At 48.5% G+C, this 18362-nt stretch overlaps 2 protein-coding genes, 6 non-coding genes and 1 pseudogene across 8 annotated transcripts; all 9 read right to left on the bottom strand.

Moving 5' to 3' along the window:
* Positions 1-51: 51 nt before the first annotated feature.
* On the bottom strand, positions 52-133 carry TRNAS-CGA (transfer RNA serine (anticodon CGA)). The gene has a single exon. It is a non-coding gene; the product is annotated as a tRNA-Ser (tRNA).
* An 88-nt stretch (positions 134-221) lies between these two features.
* TRNAS-CGA (transfer RNA serine (anticodon CGA)) lies at positions 222-303 on the bottom strand. The gene has a single exon. It is a non-coding gene; the product is annotated as a tRNA-Ser (tRNA).
* Positions 304-4073: 3770 nt separating this feature from the next.
* Positions 4074-5360, bottom strand: LOC149344822 (uncharacterized). Its single transcript, XM_089547310.1, has one exon. The coding sequence runs from the start codon at positions 5340-5342 to the stop codon at positions 4104-4106; it is 1239 nt and encodes a 412-aa protein (XP_089403436.1). The 5' UTR covers positions 5343-5360; the 3' UTR covers positions 4074-4103.
* A 128-nt stretch (positions 5361-5488) lies between these two features.
* Positions 5489-5570, bottom strand: TRNAS-CGA (transfer RNA serine (anticodon CGA)). Its single transcript has one exon. It is a non-coding gene; the product is annotated as a tRNA-Ser (tRNA).
* Positions 5571-5656: 86 nt separating this feature from the next.
* On the bottom strand, positions 5657-7617 carry LOC149344820 (uncharacterized; annotated as a pseudogene).
* A 3664-nt stretch (positions 7618-11281) lies between these two features.
* TRNAS-CGA (transfer RNA serine (anticodon CGA)) lies at positions 11282-11363 on the bottom strand. The gene has a single exon. It is a non-coding gene; the product is annotated as a tRNA-Ser (tRNA).
* A 3417-nt stretch (positions 11364-14780) lies between these two features.
* Positions 14781-15800, bottom strand: LOC149344818 (uncharacterized). Its single transcript, XM_089542672.1, has one exon. The coding sequence runs from the start codon at positions 15798-15800 to the stop codon at positions 14883-14885; it is 918 nt and encodes a 305-aa protein (XP_089398798.1). The 3' UTR covers positions 14781-14882.
* Positions 15801-16276: 476 nt separating this feature from the next.
* On the bottom strand, positions 16277-16358 carry TRNAS-CGA (transfer RNA serine (anticodon CGA)). The gene has a single exon. It is a non-coding gene; the product is annotated as a tRNA-Ser (tRNA).
* An 89-nt stretch (positions 16359-16447) lies between these two features.
* Positions 16448-16529, bottom strand: TRNAS-CGA (transfer RNA serine (anticodon CGA)). The gene has a single exon. It is a non-coding gene; the product is annotated as a tRNA-Ser (tRNA).
* Between the last annotated feature and the right edge of the window lie 1833 nt (positions 16530-18362).

Raw genomic sequence — 18362 nt, 5'->3', positions numbered from 1 at the left:
TGTATGTATGACCTTTTGTGAATAAAAAATATCGGCCCATGAACCAGGGCACGCAGCCGACAGGATTCGAACCTGTGCGGGGAGACCCCAATGGATTTCGAGTCCATCGCCTTAACCACTCGGCCACGACTGCAGATGCCTTCGCAACACTCCTTTTGTAAACTCCTTTTGTATGTATGACCTGTGTGTGAATAAAAAATTTCAGCTCATCAACCAGGGCACGCAGCCGACAGGATTCGAACCTGTGCGGGGAGACCCCAATGGATTTCGAGTCCATCGCCTTAACCACTCGGCCACGACTGCAGATGCCTTCGCAACACTCCTTTTGTAAACTCCTTTTGTATGTATGACCTGTGTGTGAATAAAAAATTTCAGCTCATCAACCAGGGCACGCAGCCGACAGGATTCGAACCTGTGCGGGGAGACCCCAATGGATTTCGAGTCCATCGCCTTAACCACTCGGCCACGACTTTTTTTTTTTTTTTTTTTATTGCCTGCTTAGACACATACATCACAAGAAAACAAGAGAAGTATACACACACTCAATGGTACATGGCGTCGGTATGGGCTGAAACCATCAACCACACCTTGGCTGACGTAGGGCGCTAAAAGCGTTTTATATGGACTAGAGGCTCAATTCTCGGTACCCATTCAGGCACTTGTTTCAAAGTTTTGTAGGTTTCCAAGAATCTGCCTACAGACTCGCGAAAGTACTCCTGCGCCGGCCTTGCATCGATGTCAGCATGTCGGGCCGCCATGCAGGCCTTCCAAATACAGTGCAATCCCATGAGCATTACTGCGTCAAACGGTACACCTTCTTCATTTTCCACTGCTAGGAAACGAATCCCACGGGGGTCAAGGGGCAGATCTTTTTTCAATGTTCTTTGAAGAATGTCCCAAAAGAACACTCCTCCCCAGCAGTCCAAAAAAACATGCTCGATAGTTTCTGGCTTTCTACATATAAAGCAATGATCACCCCATGGAACATACAATCCTTTCTCTGCCATCCAAGTTTTTACCTCCAACGTTCCGGTGTGCAGCCTGAAGAAAAAGGACTTGGCTCCCGGAGCTACATACATTCGCTTCACACGCTTTAAAACATCGCTGCCTGGATGGGTGCTGTACATTGTTCGATACAGTGGCACAGGAAAAACCAGGTCTGTAAGGTCCTTGTATAGCTGTATGCGTTTTACTTTTGCAAGATATTGGTAGGAAAATCGTGCGCTGAGGAAGTTACAGGAAACCGCAACCTCCTTCAGGAATCCAAAAACACCTCCTGGTATACACTCGGTAGATACCACAAAATCCGGTAAAAGTCTGCTCAATCTGATCTGTACTACAGTACGCAAAAACGGGTCCTTCACATCTCGAAGGAAACAAAAACGGTTGACCACTTGCCTCAGGAATAAATGCGACAAGCCCAGGCCTCCTTGACTAACTCTCCGGAAGAGGTTGGTACGGCTTGTCCTCTCCCATACCGACCCCCACACAAAGATGGCCAATACACGGTGCAACTTTTGTACATTGGCGCGTGAGCAGTGCAAAACACTTAGCACATACCACAGTTTGGTAACAAAAAACACATTGCACACAGTGCTGCGCGCAAACATAGACAAGTCCCCTCCTTTAACCTTCTCCGTTCTTTCACGCACTTCTGCAACTTGGCTCCGCCAGTAGGGCTCACTGTCGCGGTAAAACTCTAAAGGAGCACCTAGGTACCTCGCTGGTGTATCAGCCCATTGCATGTTGGCGAAAGTGCCTGGTTTCGTCGCCCAAGAACCGTGCCAAAATCCAAGGCACTTGCCCCAGTTTACAGCGCTGCCGCTGGCATCACAGAAACGCTTAACAATTTCCACCGTTTTCAAGATGCTCTCATTGTCAACGCAGAAAACCGCCACATCATCCGCGTATGCCAACAGTTTCACTTCGGTTAGCTGTAATTTAAAGCCTTTTACGTAGCTGGTGTCTATTATACTAAGGCAGAAGGGTTCGATATATAAGGCAAAAAGTAATGGTGAGAGGGGGCAACCCTGTCGCACGGATCGTTGCACCTCGATCGGTGCTCCTACCGATTTGTTGATTACTAGGCGCGTTGTGCATCCCCTGTAAGCCATCGCGACACCCTCTGTGATAACTGCTCCCACGTTGACGTGTTGCAAAAGTGTAAACAAGATTTCATGTGGTACACGATCGAACGCTTTCTCCAAATCGAGCTGGAGCATTGCGACGTTCATGTTTAGTGCATCGCAGCACTCCAGCACGCATCTCGCCGTGTGAATGTTAGTGAATATTGACCGATCCCTTATACCGCAAGTCTGGTGTGGTCCAACAATCTCTTTTATAACCGTTTGAAGTCTTTTAGCCAGTACTTTCATATAGATCTTGTAGTCGACGTTCGTTAAGCTGATTGGACGATAGGACTTTACTTGCCTTAAAGCGATTGGATCCTCTGTTTTGGGGATGAGAACTGTATGCGTGGCCAGGAAAGAAGGCGGTAGGCGCTTCCGTTCATATGCGTCTTCTAAAAGGTGGGCTATTATAGGGGCTAATTCATTCTTGAAAGTCTTGTAGAATTCAGTGCCTAATCCATCTGGTCCTGGTGACTTCCCTCGTTTTAAGTCATCAATAGCCAACTCTATTTCAGCGACAGTAATCGGGCGCTCTAACACCTCTTTTGAGTTGTCATTAATCCTAGGCATTAAAGCCAAGAATTCTGTCCTGAAGCTTTCTAAGTCTACCACTCTACGCGCAAATAGACCTTTGTAAAACAGGGTGAAAGCATTTTCGATGTCGTTCTGTTCGTTCAAAATAATGCCGTCTTGTTCAACTTCGGAAATCACATTCTTGCGGGCCCATTTTCTTTCCCTTGCCAGTGCTCTTTTAGTTGGTGCCTCACCGGTTATCTCTTTATCGGCTCTGGCTCGTACAAGCGCACCGCGGTATCGGTCGATATCAAACTGTTCGAGCTTATGTTTGAGCGAACAGATGTCAGCCTTGAACGTGCCTGGAGCTGAGTTTTCTTGATTTATTAGCATTTGCAGGCTCTTTCGTAAGTTCGTCTCATACTTATCATTCTCGTACTTTATAGCGCTAGCTCGTTCCAACGCTTTCATTTTAGTTTTTTGCTTGAAAGTCTCCCATTGTTCGCAAACCACTGTGGCTGTATCATCCTTAATTTCTTCAAGCATACTTGACACTTGTTCCTTGAAAACGTCGTCATCTAAAATCTTCGCGTTAAACTTCCATAACTCCCATGTGAATTTATTTTTATTTTCTTTCTTGTTCTTAATATCAAACCAGACAAGACAGTGGTCGCTGAATGACACAGACTGCACATGGTACTCTCGGCAAAGCGCTGTCAATTCGGCCGAAACGTACATTCTATCAAGCCGGGCGTGACTGGCTCCTTGGAAATGCGTAAAGCGAACGCAGTGGTCTTCTTCCAAGCATTCCGCTACGTCTTCGAGCCCAAATTCATCGATTAAGCTTCGAAGTTCTGCCGTGCTGGCGTCTCTGTACGGTGTATCGTTCGCTTTATCTCGCGCCGCTAAAACACAATTAAAGTCTCCCATCAGTACTAGTTTCCGATCGACATCGCAATAATTTTTGAGTCCCTCAAACATCTGTCGTCTTTCCTCGAGTACATTAGGAGCATACAAGCATATCACCCGCCATAGCACTGAACCAAAACTAAAATCGCAAAGAACCATACGTCCTGCAATATCCGACCGTACGGCCTGCACCTCAAGTCCCAAATGTTGGCGCACAAAAAGAACACAGCCTGCGGATCTCCCAACCGCATGGCTCACACACGCGTAGTAATGTGACATGAAAGGCAGCACCATACTCTCGGTCTCAACATCTCCTTCAATTTTCGTCTCTTGTACGGCAATAATATCTAAATCTTTTTCCGTTGACAACCTATATAACTGCCGTTGCCTCCTCCTCGCACATAGCCCTCGGACATTGATTGTGGCGAATCGCAAAGCTCTATCTGGCAGCGCCATTGTAGTATGGAAGGAGACCAAGAGGATGGTGCTTACCGTTGACAAGAAGCATCCTCAGCGCCAGAACAAGCGCTCGTCCAGTCCCAAAACTTACAACTACGAGGCCGCCGGCGGCGGCGGCTGCGTCGGCGGCGTCGGCGGCGGCGTCGTCGCCCTCGTCGTCGTCCTCCGGTCTGGAGGGATGTTCGGCCGAGGTCGCAACGTCGACCGACGCACGGGAGCTGCTTTTGACGGTGGCTCTCCGTTGACGGGCGGGCCAGAAGATGTGTCATCTTCCTCGACGACTTCGTGCGAGCGTTTAGTCGCCGCGGCGGCGGTGCCCTCGTTTGATGTGTCCATGTTCTGCTCCCCCTCGCTGGCGCTTCCCATCGAGGTCGCGTTTATCTTCTCGTCCTGAACCAACCTCGCTGTCGATGGGTCTTCTGTTCTCTCAGGTGTGCCATTTTCTTCGAGGTTCGGAGTGCCTTGGCGTACTGTTTCGCCCGAGGCTTGCTCAGCCGGCTCATTTCCAGCCGTAGCTTTGTCTTCCGACTCCGCCTTGGCTGCTGCTTCAGCATCAGCTTCATCCATTAGGAGCTCCGAGTTATCGTCACTCCTCGCGGGCCCTGCGACGCTGGCGTAGGTACGCACGCACTCGGTCTCGTCGTGGCCAAAGCGACGACATAGCACGCAGCGCGGTACCTTGCAGTCACGCCTTATGTGGCCTGTGCTCTGGCATCGCAAGCAGAGGGGTGCCCTGCCCGGCACCACGACAAGGGCCAGCTCACCAGCAATCCTAAGCTGATGCGGTATATCTTCCGGCTTCACACCGGCCTTGAGCTTCAAAGTCACTGTCCGGGTCGTCGAGCTCTTGTCAGACACACCATTCACCCTCCAACGCTCCTTGACCACATCTGTCGCTTTCCCGTACACTAGCAAAGCCGCCCGCACGTCGTCGTCGGGGACGGTGGGCAGCAGCCAGTGCAGTTTCAACCGTAGGTCCTGGTGAGACGGGTCGATGAGAACGCAGCGATGGTTCTTCACTTGCACTTCGTTGTTGGCGAGCAGTCTTTGCACACCTGCGTCACACTTGAAGGTAACTGCCCACACGTGATTCATTTGATACGCCCCCAAGGCCGTAACCTCGGGGAGCAGATTCAAATTCACCAGCGTGTCCCTGAAGTCTTCTACTCGGTAGGGCCGTGCTCTCACGTCCGCATGCATAAAAACGGTATTCAAAACCAAACGCCCTGAAGGCAGACTAGGCAAAACAACACGATACTCATCATCCGATGCAGAAGAAAACCTGTTACCGCGGCCGGACACGGCCGCTGATACCGCTCCAACGGAGCCCATTTCACACGCGTCCGTTCGCTATCGCGGCCGGAAGTGGAAAAATCTCGGCCACGACTGCAGATGCCTTCGCAACACTCCTTTTGTAAACTCCTTTTGTAGGTATGACCTGTGTGTGAATAAAAAATTTCAGCTCATCAACCAGGGCACGCAGCCGACAGGATTCGAACCTGTGCGGGGAGACCCCAATGGATTTCGAGTCCATCACCTTAACCACTCGGCCACGACTGCTTTTTTTTTCTTTATTGCCGACCAGACAGGAAAACCGAACACAACACATTAAAAGGTGCTATCTGAACAAAAACAGCACTCGTAGGTTAAAACCATTTCAGGGCAACACGTTCATTCAGTAGAGCATACCATTCGGGTTTGTTGGCATGTTCCTTATACACTTACTTCATTTATTTCATGTACTGAAAGGACATGAGGGGGCGAGAGAAAAAAGCTGCCTTACGGGCAGCTTGACAAGCTCGCACCCCCTATTACATATGGACAAGGGCAGACGCAGTACATGCGCGAAACATCAGGAATTACATATTTTGTAAAGCCATTAGAGTAATTAGATAACAATTATTACCAAAACACATGACAACTCTATAAATACTATAATAACATGCAAATTTGACAAACCAGAGAGTGGCAATTTTCCATTGCTGTGTAAAAAAATGTCGACATAATACACACCACTTTCACACACACATATACACATTAACTGCATTCATCATAATTCATATACCATAAATAAAATCAACTGTACAAGACGTCAAGGTTTCTAATATGTTCATGCATTGTATGGCCTTTATTAAGATTATTTAACAGTCTTGGAATTACATTACACAACATTTGCATTCCATAGTTTGTTCGGGATGAGGGAACTTCCCAGAGTTCTGTGTGCCGTGTGTGATATGGGTGAATGTTGTGACCTATGTTTGCTAACTGTAAGAGGAAGTTACTTTGTTTCTTATCTTTCACTACGGCCTTGCATAAACAGAAATCATAATAGTGTTCCATGGGTGTCCATCTCTCAGGTAAGCAATACTCTCAACAAAATACTCCCTAGCAGGTCGCACATTTTCATCTGCGTGATGGACACCCATCCGTGTCTTCCATACACCATGCAGTACTAACAGCATGAACAGATCATACGGTACACCATCTTCGTTGACAACTGGCAAAAAACAGATGCCATACGGCGTTACTGGAAGGTCTTTCTTTAACGTCCTTTGCAAGATGTCCCACAGAAAGACCGCATCCCAACAGTTCAAGAACATATGGTCTACAGTTTCAGGCTTGCGGCATATCATACAGTTTGTGGACCATGGGACATATATTCCTTTCTCTTCCAACCATGGTTTCACGGGGAGTGTGCCACTATGTAAGTGGAAAAGAAAGTTTTCACCGATGGTCGCACGGCCATCTTCTTAACCCTTTTAAGAACATCCCCACCCTGACCTTCACCATTCATTATGCGATAAATTGGCACTGGTAACATCTTATCTGAGAGGTCCATATACAGCCGCCTACGTTTTACACCACTAAGGTACTGCATCGAGAAACGCGCTTTCAGAATTTGAAAAGCTCCACTGACTTCACGCAGATACCCATGCACACCTCCACGATGAAACCCGCGCGCACACACCAGAAATTCGGGTAAAAAGTTTTGCAGCCGCACCTGCATCACTGTCCTCAAAAAGGGATCATTTTGGTCACGCAGGAACATGAATCTCGAGACAACTTGCCTTAAGAACAAATGCACAAGACCCAACCCGCCGTTCTGCACTGAGCGAAACAAGTTTGTTCGGCTCGTGCGCTCCCAGGTTGATCCCCACACAAACACAGCTAACACTCTGTGCAGCTTCTGAACACACATTCTTGTCATAAACATCGCCTGCAGCACGTACCATACTTTCGCGACAATGAAAAGGTGACACACTGTTGCGCGAGCAAAAATGGAAAAATCCCTGCCACCCCATTTTGTTGTTTTCAAACGGACCTGCTGGGTTTCTTCTTGCCAGTACTGCGTCGTGTCCTTGTAGTGCTGAAGTGGAACGCCTAGTTATTTTGTAGGCGCGTCTGACCACTGAACCTTTTCAAATAAGGATGGAGTGTCTTCCCACGCCCCCTGCCAGAAACCCACACATTTGTTCCAGTTTATAACACTGCCGGTACATCGGCAGTATGATGTGGCATCGTTCAGGGCCTCCTTGACACTTTCTTTGTCTTCGCAAATAATAGCAATATCATCAGCGTATGACAGCACCTTCACTTCTGTTGACATTAGCTGGAAGCCTCTAACCCTTTTATTGTACAGCACCTTCAAGCAAAACGGCTCCAAATAGATGACAAATAGTAAGGGGGATAAGGGCAGACAGAGGACTGGATTTCGATACAATCAGTGAGTTCTTTGTTTACTACAATATTGGCGAAACACCCCTTATATGCCATTTTGACACCATCCGAAATCACTGAGCCAAAGTTTACGTATTCTAATATGCTGAAAAGTGTGTCGTGATGGACGCGATCGAAAGCTTTTTCCAGATCAACCTGTAACACTGCTGCCCGTCTTGAGAAAACGTCGCAACACTCTAAAATGCTCCTCATGATATGAATGTTAGTAGTTATTGTCCTTCCTTTGATGCCACAAGTCTGATGAGGTCCCACTATATCTTTGATGACAGTTTGCAATCTCCTGGCTAGCACCTTCATATAGATTTTATAATCCACATTCGTTAACGTTATAGGTCTGAAAGACGAAACCGACTGCTGCTTCTCGCGATCATTACTCTTTGGAATTAGGACTATGTGCGCTCGTCGGAAAGACGGTGGCAGCTCCTTCTTTTCGTACGCCTCCATTAAAACGGCGTGTAGCGCCTCTGCCACTTCTTGTCGGAACCGCTTATAAAAAGCCGCACTCAAACCGTCCGGACCAGGCGTCTTGCCCGGGCTAAGATTATCTATGGCTTTTTCAATTTCTTGGACCCTAATTGGCACCTCTAGAATTGATTTTCTTTCATCATCAAGTTTTGGCATGAGTGACAAAAACGAGCTTTCAAAACCCTCTGCCAGTTTTTTGCTGCACCCAAATAATTCTCCGTAGTGTTCAACGAACGCCCTTTTAATCATTTCCTTGTCTCGGGTGAGGGCATTTTCGAATCTTATCTCTTGGATATCATTTTTCGCTGCGTAGCTCTTTTCGTCCGCTAGTGCCCGCTTCGTTGGCATTTCACTACCCCAAAGCTTTTCTGCCCGTGCCTGTATTACTGCTCCCTTGTATTTATCATTGTCTAGTACTTCCAGCTGCCTCCGAACTTCTCTGATTTCTTTACTGCGCAGTCCCAGCTGCGCACATTCTTGACTGAGTAAGAAATCCAGCTGGCATTGTAATTGCTTCTCTGCCTGTTTCATTTTGTGTTGTTTCGCAGTACTGTGTTCGATTGCGCTTATCTTAACGCTTTCTTTCAAACACTCCCACGCGTAAACAAAACTATTAGCCCCACTTGTCAGTACTTCTCTTATGCTATCTTGTGTCTTACTAACGAAGGTCTCGTCTTCGAGAAGTTTGTTATTCATCTTCCAAAAATGCCAGTTAAAGCGCGAATTCCTTTGTTTTGTGCCTAGTGTAAACATAACCAGACTATGGTCATTGAATGATACATGTTTCACCATGTAATGGGTACACATTGGCACAAGGACGACAGATATGTAAGCCCTATCAAGTCTAGCATGGGAATCGCGCTGAGAATGAGTGTACTTTGGCAGACTAGAATTTGATAGCAGCAAACCTACATCTTCTAACTTCTGCTCTGTGACCAGCGTGTTTAAGTAAAAAGCGCTGGGACGGGCTTCTGGTACTCCGGTAATGCTAACGGTAGCATGGTGCACAGTTTGCTAAAGGTGCCTGTTAGCACCACTGGGCGTCAGCCGCTGGAGTCGCCCACAGGTTGTCTCCTTGCCCTATCTTCAGGTATGCAAACACAATTAAAGTCGCCAAGTAAAACACAATTTTGATCGGTACTGACATGGGGAACAAGTTCCTCAAAGAACACTCTACGCTCTTGTTGCTTGTTCGGGGCATATATACAGATTACTCGCCATTTCATTTGAGCAAAGAAAAAATCGCAAACTACAAGACGACCACTTGCGTCTACTTTTACACACTCTACAACAATGCCAATGCTGTTTCGCATCAACAGCAAAACACCCCCAGAAGTTCCAACGGCATGGCTCACACAGATGTCATATCTGGATCGAAAAGTTAACAACATGCGGTCAGTTTGCTCTTCAGATTCTACATTTGTCTCTTGTATAGCTGCAATGTCGATGTCATTTTCTAGAAGAAGATGGTTAAGTTGATACTGACGCCGCTTTGCGGCTAGCCCTCTCACGTTAAGCGTGGCTATACGTAATGCTGCATCTTATTTCCCCTCCATATTTTCTTTTCAAAGCAAATTGTACCGCCCATTGTTTACTTTGGGAACAAGGAGGCTACGCACAGAAACGTCGCTGGACTCACAACAGTCTATGGTTGCGCTGACTAGGCAACTTGCAAGGCGACGCTGCCGGTTGTCCGTCGATGCTCCCGTTGCACGCGAGGGCTCCCAGTTGCACGCCGCCGACCGAAAACTACGGAGGCGGCTTGGCCGCCTCTCGCGGGTCGGGCGGAACTTTAGGCCGCGGCTTGAAAGACGGACGCCTCACTCCAGGAGCTTTCGTCGGTGGTTCCTCAGCGCCTTCATCGGGAGCATGCGGTGTATCGGAATTCTTTTCTCGTGGTCGCTTTCCAGCCTGACTGCTACTTGCAGCCATAGAGAGCACCATTTCCTCCTGCTGACCTTCAGCGTCCGCAGAAGCCTCGATAGATAGGGCCGCGGCGTCTTCCAACACAGCAGCCTTCTCTTCAGGCAATCCGTCTTGCGGCAGACTGGATGCGGACTTGAGCCGCCCGCTCCGCTCTTCGACACTGGTTGAAACGGGCACCAATGTCTCCACAGCGTTTTTTTCCTTTCCCGTCGCAGCTTCTTCGGCGTCAAGCTCGTCCATCATCAGCTTGGACGCTTTTTCGTTAGAAGAGCGCCCGGTCACGCTGGCATACGTTCGCGCACACTCACTCTCCTCATGCCCGAAACGACGGCACGCACCACACCGCGGAATTTTGCATTCCCGCCGAACATGACCCTTGCCACGGCAGCGCAAGCAGAGGGGGGCCCTGGCCGGTACCACAACGAGGGCCAATTCACCAGCGATGCTCACCTGATGCGGCAGGTCGTCCAGCTTGACTCCCGCTTTCAGGGAAAGAGACACCAGGCGCGTTGTCGACCCTTTGCCGGTGACGCCTTGTACGCGCCAACTCGCAGCCTTGACCTCCCTTCCTTTTCCGTACGACACAAAGGCCGCTCGCACGTCTTCGTCTGGCACTCCAGGAAGCGGCCAGTGAATCTTCATTCGAACATCTTGGTTTGCTGGATCAATTGTCAAACACCGACGTTCCTTCACCTGAATTTCCCCAGCGGCGAGCATCCTCTTGACAGCGTGAGCATTGTCGAAAGTCACCGCCCACACGTGACTCATCCGATACGCCCCCAAGGGAGTCACGTCAGGGAGCAACTCGAGATGAGCCAATGCATCGCGGAAATCCTCGACGCGATACGGTCGTGCACGAATGTCAGCATGAAGAAAAACTATTAAAAACAATACGATCTGTAGGTAAACTTGGTAGGATGACCTTGTACTCGTTTTCAGATTCAGAAAACCTGTTTCCGCGGCCAGACATGGCCGCTGTAGCCGCTCCTACTGAGCCCTGCATCCTGCGTCCGTTCACGAGCGTGGCCGGAAGCAAAATCCCGGCCACGACTGCGGATGTATTCGCAACACTCCATTTGTAAACTCTTTTTTTATGTATGACCTGTATGTGAACAAAAAATTTGAGCTCATCAGCCAGGGCACGCAGCCGACAGGATTCGAACCAGTGCGCGGAGACCCCAATGGATTTCGAGTCCATCGCCTTAACCACTCGGCCACGACTGCTTTTTTTTTCTTTATTGTCGGGCTGCGACACGGTACACAAACACAAAAGGAAATTTACATTGTACCCCTTTCAGGTGGTACTCACACTCAACCGTCTGCTGCAGGCATCGTCATGCTAAAAGTCCTTTAAGGACACCAAGGGCTCTACCCTCGAGAGCCACTCAGGAACGTGAGCACCCGTTTTCTGTATTTCAACAAACCAGTGCACACTCTCGCGGAAGTAAATTCGTGCAGGCCTCGCATCCGGTTCACAGTGGTATCCAGCCATTCGTGAGCGCCAAATAGCGTGGAGGCCCAGCAGCAGTATTGCATCATAAGGCACTTCCTCTTCGTTCTGTAGAGGGAGATACCGTATTCCATACGTGTCTAGAGGCAAGTCTTTCTTCAGCGTTCTTTGCAAGACGTCCCAGAAGTAGACGCCTTCCCAGCAGTGCAAGAATACATGATCGATTGTCTCTGGCTTCTTACATATCAGACAATCTGAACCCCAAGGAAGAAACATTCCCTTTTTCTCCATAAATGCTTTCACGGCCAGTGTTTCTGTGTGTAATCTGAAAAAGAAGCTTTGGGCTGCTGCTGGTACCTGCATTTTCTTCACCCTCTTCAACACATTACTGCCCTGGCCTCCACGGTATGTGGCCCTGTACAATGGTTCAGGCAGAACAACATCTCGTAAATCCCGATAGAGTGTTTTCTTTTTTACAGTAGAGAGGTACTGCTGCGAAAAACGAGCAGCTAGAAATCTAACACTCATAACCACTTCTCTGGTGTATCCAAAAATACGACCTTGAATGTTATCTGTTCCAACAATCCATTCCGGTAATGCATGGCCCAGCCTTACTTGACAGATTGTGCGCAAGAACGGGTCACTCGCGTCTCGAAAGAATAAAAATCTGCTGACGATTTGGCGCAAAAACAGATGGCCGAGCCCTAGTCCTCCGTCTTTTACACTTCTGAACAAATTAGTCCGGCTGCATCGTTCCCAGCTCGAGGCCCAGACAAACACTGCAAAGATGCGGTGCAGTTTCTGCACGTTAACTCGCGAACAGTGCAGTACCTGCATCACGTACCACAACTTGCTGATGAAGAATAAGTTGCACACTTTAGCTCTGGCAAATGTAGATAACCTAGCCCCTTTCCACTTGTCAGTTTTTGCACGGGTGTCTTCCAGCTGCCTTTTCCAATGCGGTTCGCTATCTTGATAACATTCCAGTGGGACACCTAAATACTTCACTGAGGTCGTCACCCAGGACACATTCGCAAAGTTAACAGGAGTGGTTGGCCACTCACCATGCCAGAAGCCAATACATTTGGCCCAGTTAACTCGACTTCCTGTCGATTGACTAAATTGCCGAACACAATCAATGGCCTTCCTTATGCTCTCATAATCAGTAGCGAAAACAGCTACGTCATCCGCATAAGCCAGCAACTTAATTTCTGTCGCTTGTAACTTAAAACCTTGAATACCGTCATTCTGTATTATGCTCAAACACAGGGATTCTATGTATACACCAAACAAAAGAGGGCTTAGGGGGCAGCCTTGGCGCACCGAACGCTTCACGCTTATGGGGGCCCCCAAACTCTTATTTACTATTAGTCTCGTTGTGCAGTTTCGGTACGCCATGGCCACTCCCTTCCTGATGACTGACCCGACATTCACGTGATCCAAAATTAAAAACAAAAGTTCATGTGCCACGCAATCAAACGCTTTTTCCAGGTCTAACTGAAGGATAGCAACAGGACTGTTCGTAATATGACATCACTCAAGAACACATCTTGTTTTATGAATATTAGACACAATAGAACGACCTTTGATCCCGCACGTCTGATGAGAACTAACTATCACATTCATTACTCTTTGTAACCGCCTTGCTAGCACCTTCATGAATATCTTGTAGTCCACGTTCGTAAGTGAAATCGGCCTGTAGGCTGTAACATGCTTTAACTTTTCACGATCTTCCGTTTTCGCAATTAGGACAGTGTAAGATACGCCAAAGGAAGGAGGTAGTGCTTTTAATTCATATGCGTCATTAAAGAGTACCGTTAACAAAGGGGAAATGTCTTGCTTAAAGGCTTTATAGAAAGCCGCACTTAAACCGTCTGGTCCAGGCGACTTACCCGAGTTTAAATTCTCTATTGCTGTTTGCACTTCGAATTCAGTAATTGGTGCCTCTAATCTCTGTTTCTGTTCGTCATCTAATCTTGGCATCACTCCTAGAAACCTTCCCTTGAATGTGTCGATGTCTACGTCGTGTTTTGCGAAAAGCGCCTGATAGAATTCAGCAAAAGCTTGCTTTATATGCGTTTCGTCATCTGCTACGACACCTCCCCATTCAGTTTTATCAATCCTATTGCGCTCAGCCCGTGCTTTTTCCATGCCCAATGCTCGTTTTGTTGGCGTTTCACCGAAAACCGCCTCTTCGGCTCTCGCACGCACCAGCGCACCGCGATAACGCTCTTGTTCCATAACTTCAAGCTTTTGTTTAATTTTCTTTACGTCATCAATCCACTTACCAGGAGCTTTACTCTCCTGCTCAATTAGTTTCCGCAGCAGTTCTCTTAAATCCTTTTCCTTTATTTTTTGCTCTTTTTTCAAGCAGCTAGCCTTTTCAATTGCGTATATTTTAATTTGCTGCTTACATAGTTCCCACTGCTCCCATAACAAAAACGTTCACACTTTAACAGTTTATCACTAAATTTCCACAAGTCCCAATTAAAAGCATTGTCCCGTTTTGTTGTTCCTATCCTACACTGTACCAAACAGTGGTCCGAGAAGGACACAGGTTCAATTTTGTAATTGTTGCATTTTGGCAGCAGGTCTACCGCCATATAAATACGGTCTAGATGTGCGTGACTCGTCCGCTGAAAGTGCGTGAATTGCACATCCCGCTCACCCTCTAAACAATCAGCCACATCTTCAATATTCCATTTTTCCACTAACTCGGACAGTCTTTCGGTACTTATGTCTCTGAATATTCTATCACTTGTTTTGTCACGCGCAGCCAAGACACAGTTGAAATCACCCATGACGATCATTTGCCTTTCGACAGTGAAGTACTCCTCAACTTTTCCAAAAAAGGCTGCCCTCTCGTCAACTTTGTTAGGTGCGTAAAGGCAGGTCATTCTCCACTCCACAATCATGTAAGCATGATCAAGCACAATAAATCGTCCATGAGAACATGTTGCATAAGCCTGAACAACCAGGCCCGGCAGCTTTTTGACGAAGAGCACACACCCAGCCGACTTTCCAACTGCATGAGCCACTACTGCGTAATACCTACACGTGAAACGCTGCACCATGCTCCCGGTCTCTTCCTCCCCGTCTACTTTAGTTTCTTGTACTGCCAACAGGTCAATGTCACAGTCTGTTATAAGTCGATATACTTGACTCTGTTTTCTTTTCCCCGCCAACCCCCTTGCATTAAGTGTGGCTATTTTCAGACAACATAGCGGAGCCATTTCGACAAAAAGGTGTAGAGACCGAGAGCATGGCGCTTACCTCTCACGTCCAGCGTATCGCTAGACGCTTTGTGTGACGCCAGGGTCCTCAGGTCGGTCGCCGTGGCCTTGCCGCAAAGGTGAACTTGCGGCGACTCGTCTTTCAGATGAAACGTTGGCACGCGGCTTGAATGCAGGCCTCCGGGCCTGCGCAGCTTTCGTTGGAGGCTCCTCTGCAGTGGTGGTAGTATCGTTGCTCCCTTCGTTGAGAGTCAGATTGTGAGGGCGCTTGACGGGAGCACTAACGGTCGCCATGCGGCTGTCGCCGTCATCCCTGCCCTCGTCTCTGCACATAGGTTCGGGCACCTCAGTTTTTGAAGTACCTGCAGATCCGCCGTCTCCTGCCGTTTCGGTCGCCGCGGCGCCTGGTAGTTCAGGCTCCTTCTCTTGGTCGCTGGGCGTCTCGGTGTCCTCCGCGGAAGCAGGTGAGGAGACGGTGGCTGCTGCTACCTTCTCCGCTCCCCCTGCTCCCTTAGCCGCCTCCTCAGCTTCAGCGGCATCCATTTGCAGCTCCGCCTTTTCGTCCTCCAACGCAGCTCCCGTGGCCGATGCGTAGGTGCGAATGCAATCAGCCTCACCATGACCGAATCGCTTACATTTCTGGCAACGAGGAATTTTGCATTCCCGCCGTACGTGTCCAGTACCGCGACAGCGCAGACATTGCATTGGCCTACCAGGCACAACCACAAGCGCAAGCTCTCCCGCCACCCTCAGCTGATGAGGAATGTCTTCGACTGTTACGCCTGGCTTCACCCTTAATAAAACAGTCCTTGTAGTAGAGGCCTTTTCAGTCATTCCTTGAACTCGCCACCTTTCGCGGGTCGCTGCGGTGATCTTTCCGAACGCTGCAAATGCCGTTCTGATGTCCTCGTCATCGACGCCGGGCAGCATCCAATGCAGCCGTAGTTTGACGTGCTGGTCCCCAGGGTCGATGATCATGCACCGGCCCCCTTTCGCTTGCATTTCCTTCACGGCGAGCAGCCGCTTGGTTGCCTCGGGAGTGCTGAGGGTCACCGCCCATACGTGGTTAACCTGGTACGCCCCCACCGCTATCACGTCAGGGAGAGTTCCGTTCTTGACCAGGGCATCACGGAAGTCTTCGACTTTGAAAGGCCGCCGTCGCACATCGCCATGAAGAAAAACAGTGTTTAACACCAGCTGTCCGGTAGGCAAAGTTGGCAAAAGAACCTGATACTCGTTATCAGCAGTTTCAGCAATCCTGTTTCCGCGGCCGGCACGGGCCGCAATCGCTGCTCCAGTGGAGCCCATTCTACAAGCGTCCGTCGCGCTCGGTGGCCGGAAGTAGAATGACTCGGCCACGACTGCGGATGTCTTCGCAACACTCCTTTTGTAAACTCTTTTTCTATGTATGACCTGTATGTGAATAAAAAAAAACCGGCTCATCAGCCAGGACACGCAGCCGACAGGATTCGAACCTGTGCGGGGAGACCCCAATGGATTTCGAGTCCAGCGCCTTAACCACTCGGCCACGACTGCGGATGTCTTCGCAACACTCCATTTGTAAACCCTTTTTCTATGTATGACCTGTATGTGAATAAAAAAAAACCGGCTCATGAGCCAGGACACACAGCCGACAGGATTCGAACCTGTGCGGGGAGACCCCAATGGATTTCGAGTCCAGCGCCTTAACCACTCGGCCACGACTGCGGATGTCTTCGCAACACTCCATTTGTAAACTCTTTTTCTATGTATGACCTGTATGTGAATAAAAAATACCGGCTCATCAGCCAGGACACGCAGCCGACAGGATTCGAACCTGTGCGGGGAGACCCCAATGAATTTCGAGTCCAGCGCCTTAACCACTCGGCCACGACTTTTTTTTTTCTTCTTTATTTCCGGATACTTACACAGTACAAAATTGTACACGGAAAAATTAAAGCGAACTCACAGCCAAAAGTTCACGTGGAAATGATAGTAATAAGGAAGCTGTCATCCTTAGGTGGGATGACGTTGTCGTTTTAAAATTCTCTCAAATGGATCAAGGGCTCTAATCTTGGCAGCCATTCTGGAACTGTACACTTCAATTTGTGCATTTCAACAAAGGCATGCATACTTTCACGAAAGTAGAGCCTTGCAGGGCGAGCATCGGGGTCTAAATGATACCCAGCCATCCGGGACCGCCAGAGGCTGTGCAGACCGATTAACATGACGGTATCAAAAGGTATGCCGTCTTCGTTATCTGTTGATAGGAACCTGATGCTATGTGTATCTAACGGTAAGTCTTTTTCAAGGGTTCTTTGCAGCACGTCCCAAAAATAAACCCCCTCCCAACAGTGTAGAAAAACATGATCTATTGTCTCAGGCTGTTTGCATATTAAACAAAGCGACCCCCATGGCAGAAAAAAACCCCTGTCTTCAAGAAATGTTTTTACCGACAACGTTCCAGTATGCAGCTTAAAGAAAAACGTTTTTACTCCTGGGGAAACTGGCATCCTTTTGACACGCTTCAATACATCTTGACCCGGATAGCCGTTGTACAAGGCTCTGTACACAGGAACGGAGAAAAAGTCATCGCACACATCCTTATACAATTTTTTCCTATTGACTGAACACAAATATTGAATCGAAAAACGAGTTGTCAAAATTCTGACGCTGTTTACGACTTCTCTTAAAAAACCAAAAAGGCGCCCTGGCATACTTTCTGCGGCAACAACAAAATTTGGCAACGCCCGCACGAGCCTTACTTGGCAAACAGTGCGCAGAAATGGATCATTTACGTCGCGGAAGAAAATGAATCTGTTTACAAGCTGTCGGGCGAATAAGTGTGCTAGCCCAAGACCCCCGTCTTTGACACGCCGAAACAAGTTATCCCGTCTACACCGTTCCCAATTCGACGCCCAAACAAAAGCGGCAAATACCCGATGCAGCCTCTGAATGTTTAACCTGGAACAGTGAAGCGTTTGCATTACACACCACAAGTTGGCAACAAAAAACAGATTACACACCGTTGCGCGTGCAAAGATAGCCAGCGGCACACCGCTCCATTTGTCAGCCTTCTCACGGATTTCTTGGGCTTGATCGCGCCAAAATGGCTCACTGTCTTCATAGCATTCTAGAAGCACACCCAAGTACTTAACCGGTGTTGTGGCCCAAGTCACGTTGGCAAACGTGTAAGGCGTCGATGGCCACTCTCCGTGCCAAAACCCTAGACACTTTCCCCAATTCACCGGACTTCCAGTGGTCGTGCTGAAATCTTTCACGGCTTCGACTGCCACCCTAACGCTCTCTCTGTTCGTACAGAAGACGGCTACGTCATCAGCATACGCCAAAAGTTTGACCTCCGTCATGTGGACTTGGAAGCCCTGTACAGATTCATTCTCAAGGATTGACAAGCACAAAGTTTCAATATAAATGCAGAACAGAAGCGGGCTGAGGGGGCAACCCTGACGCACCGAACGTCGCACGTTCACGGGTGCACCAAGTTCCTTGTTGACAATTAATCTTGTAGTGCAGTTTCGGTACGCCAAGGCTACGCCCTCG

This window comes from Amblyomma mixtum, chromosome 5 (genome assembly GCF_055824585.1).
Source record: "Amblyomma mixtum isolate Tamu chromosome 5, ASM5582458v1, whole genome shotgun sequence".
In the NCBI taxonomy this organism is placed as follows: domain Eukaryota; kingdom Metazoa; phylum Arthropoda; class Arachnida; order Ixodida; family Ixodidae; genus Amblyomma; species Amblyomma mixtum.
This window is presented reverse-complemented; position numbering and strand designations above follow the sequence as displayed.

Excerpts from the sequence above, each read along its gene's own strand:
- LOC149344822 (XM_089547310.1), bottom strand. The coding sequence starts at position 5,342 with ATGGGCTCCGTTGGAGCGGTATCAGCGGCCGTGTCCGGCCGCGGTAAC.
- LOC149344818 (XM_089542672.1), bottom strand. The coding sequence starts at position 15,800 with ATGATCATCGACCCTGGGGACCAGCACGTCAAACTACGGCTGCATTGG.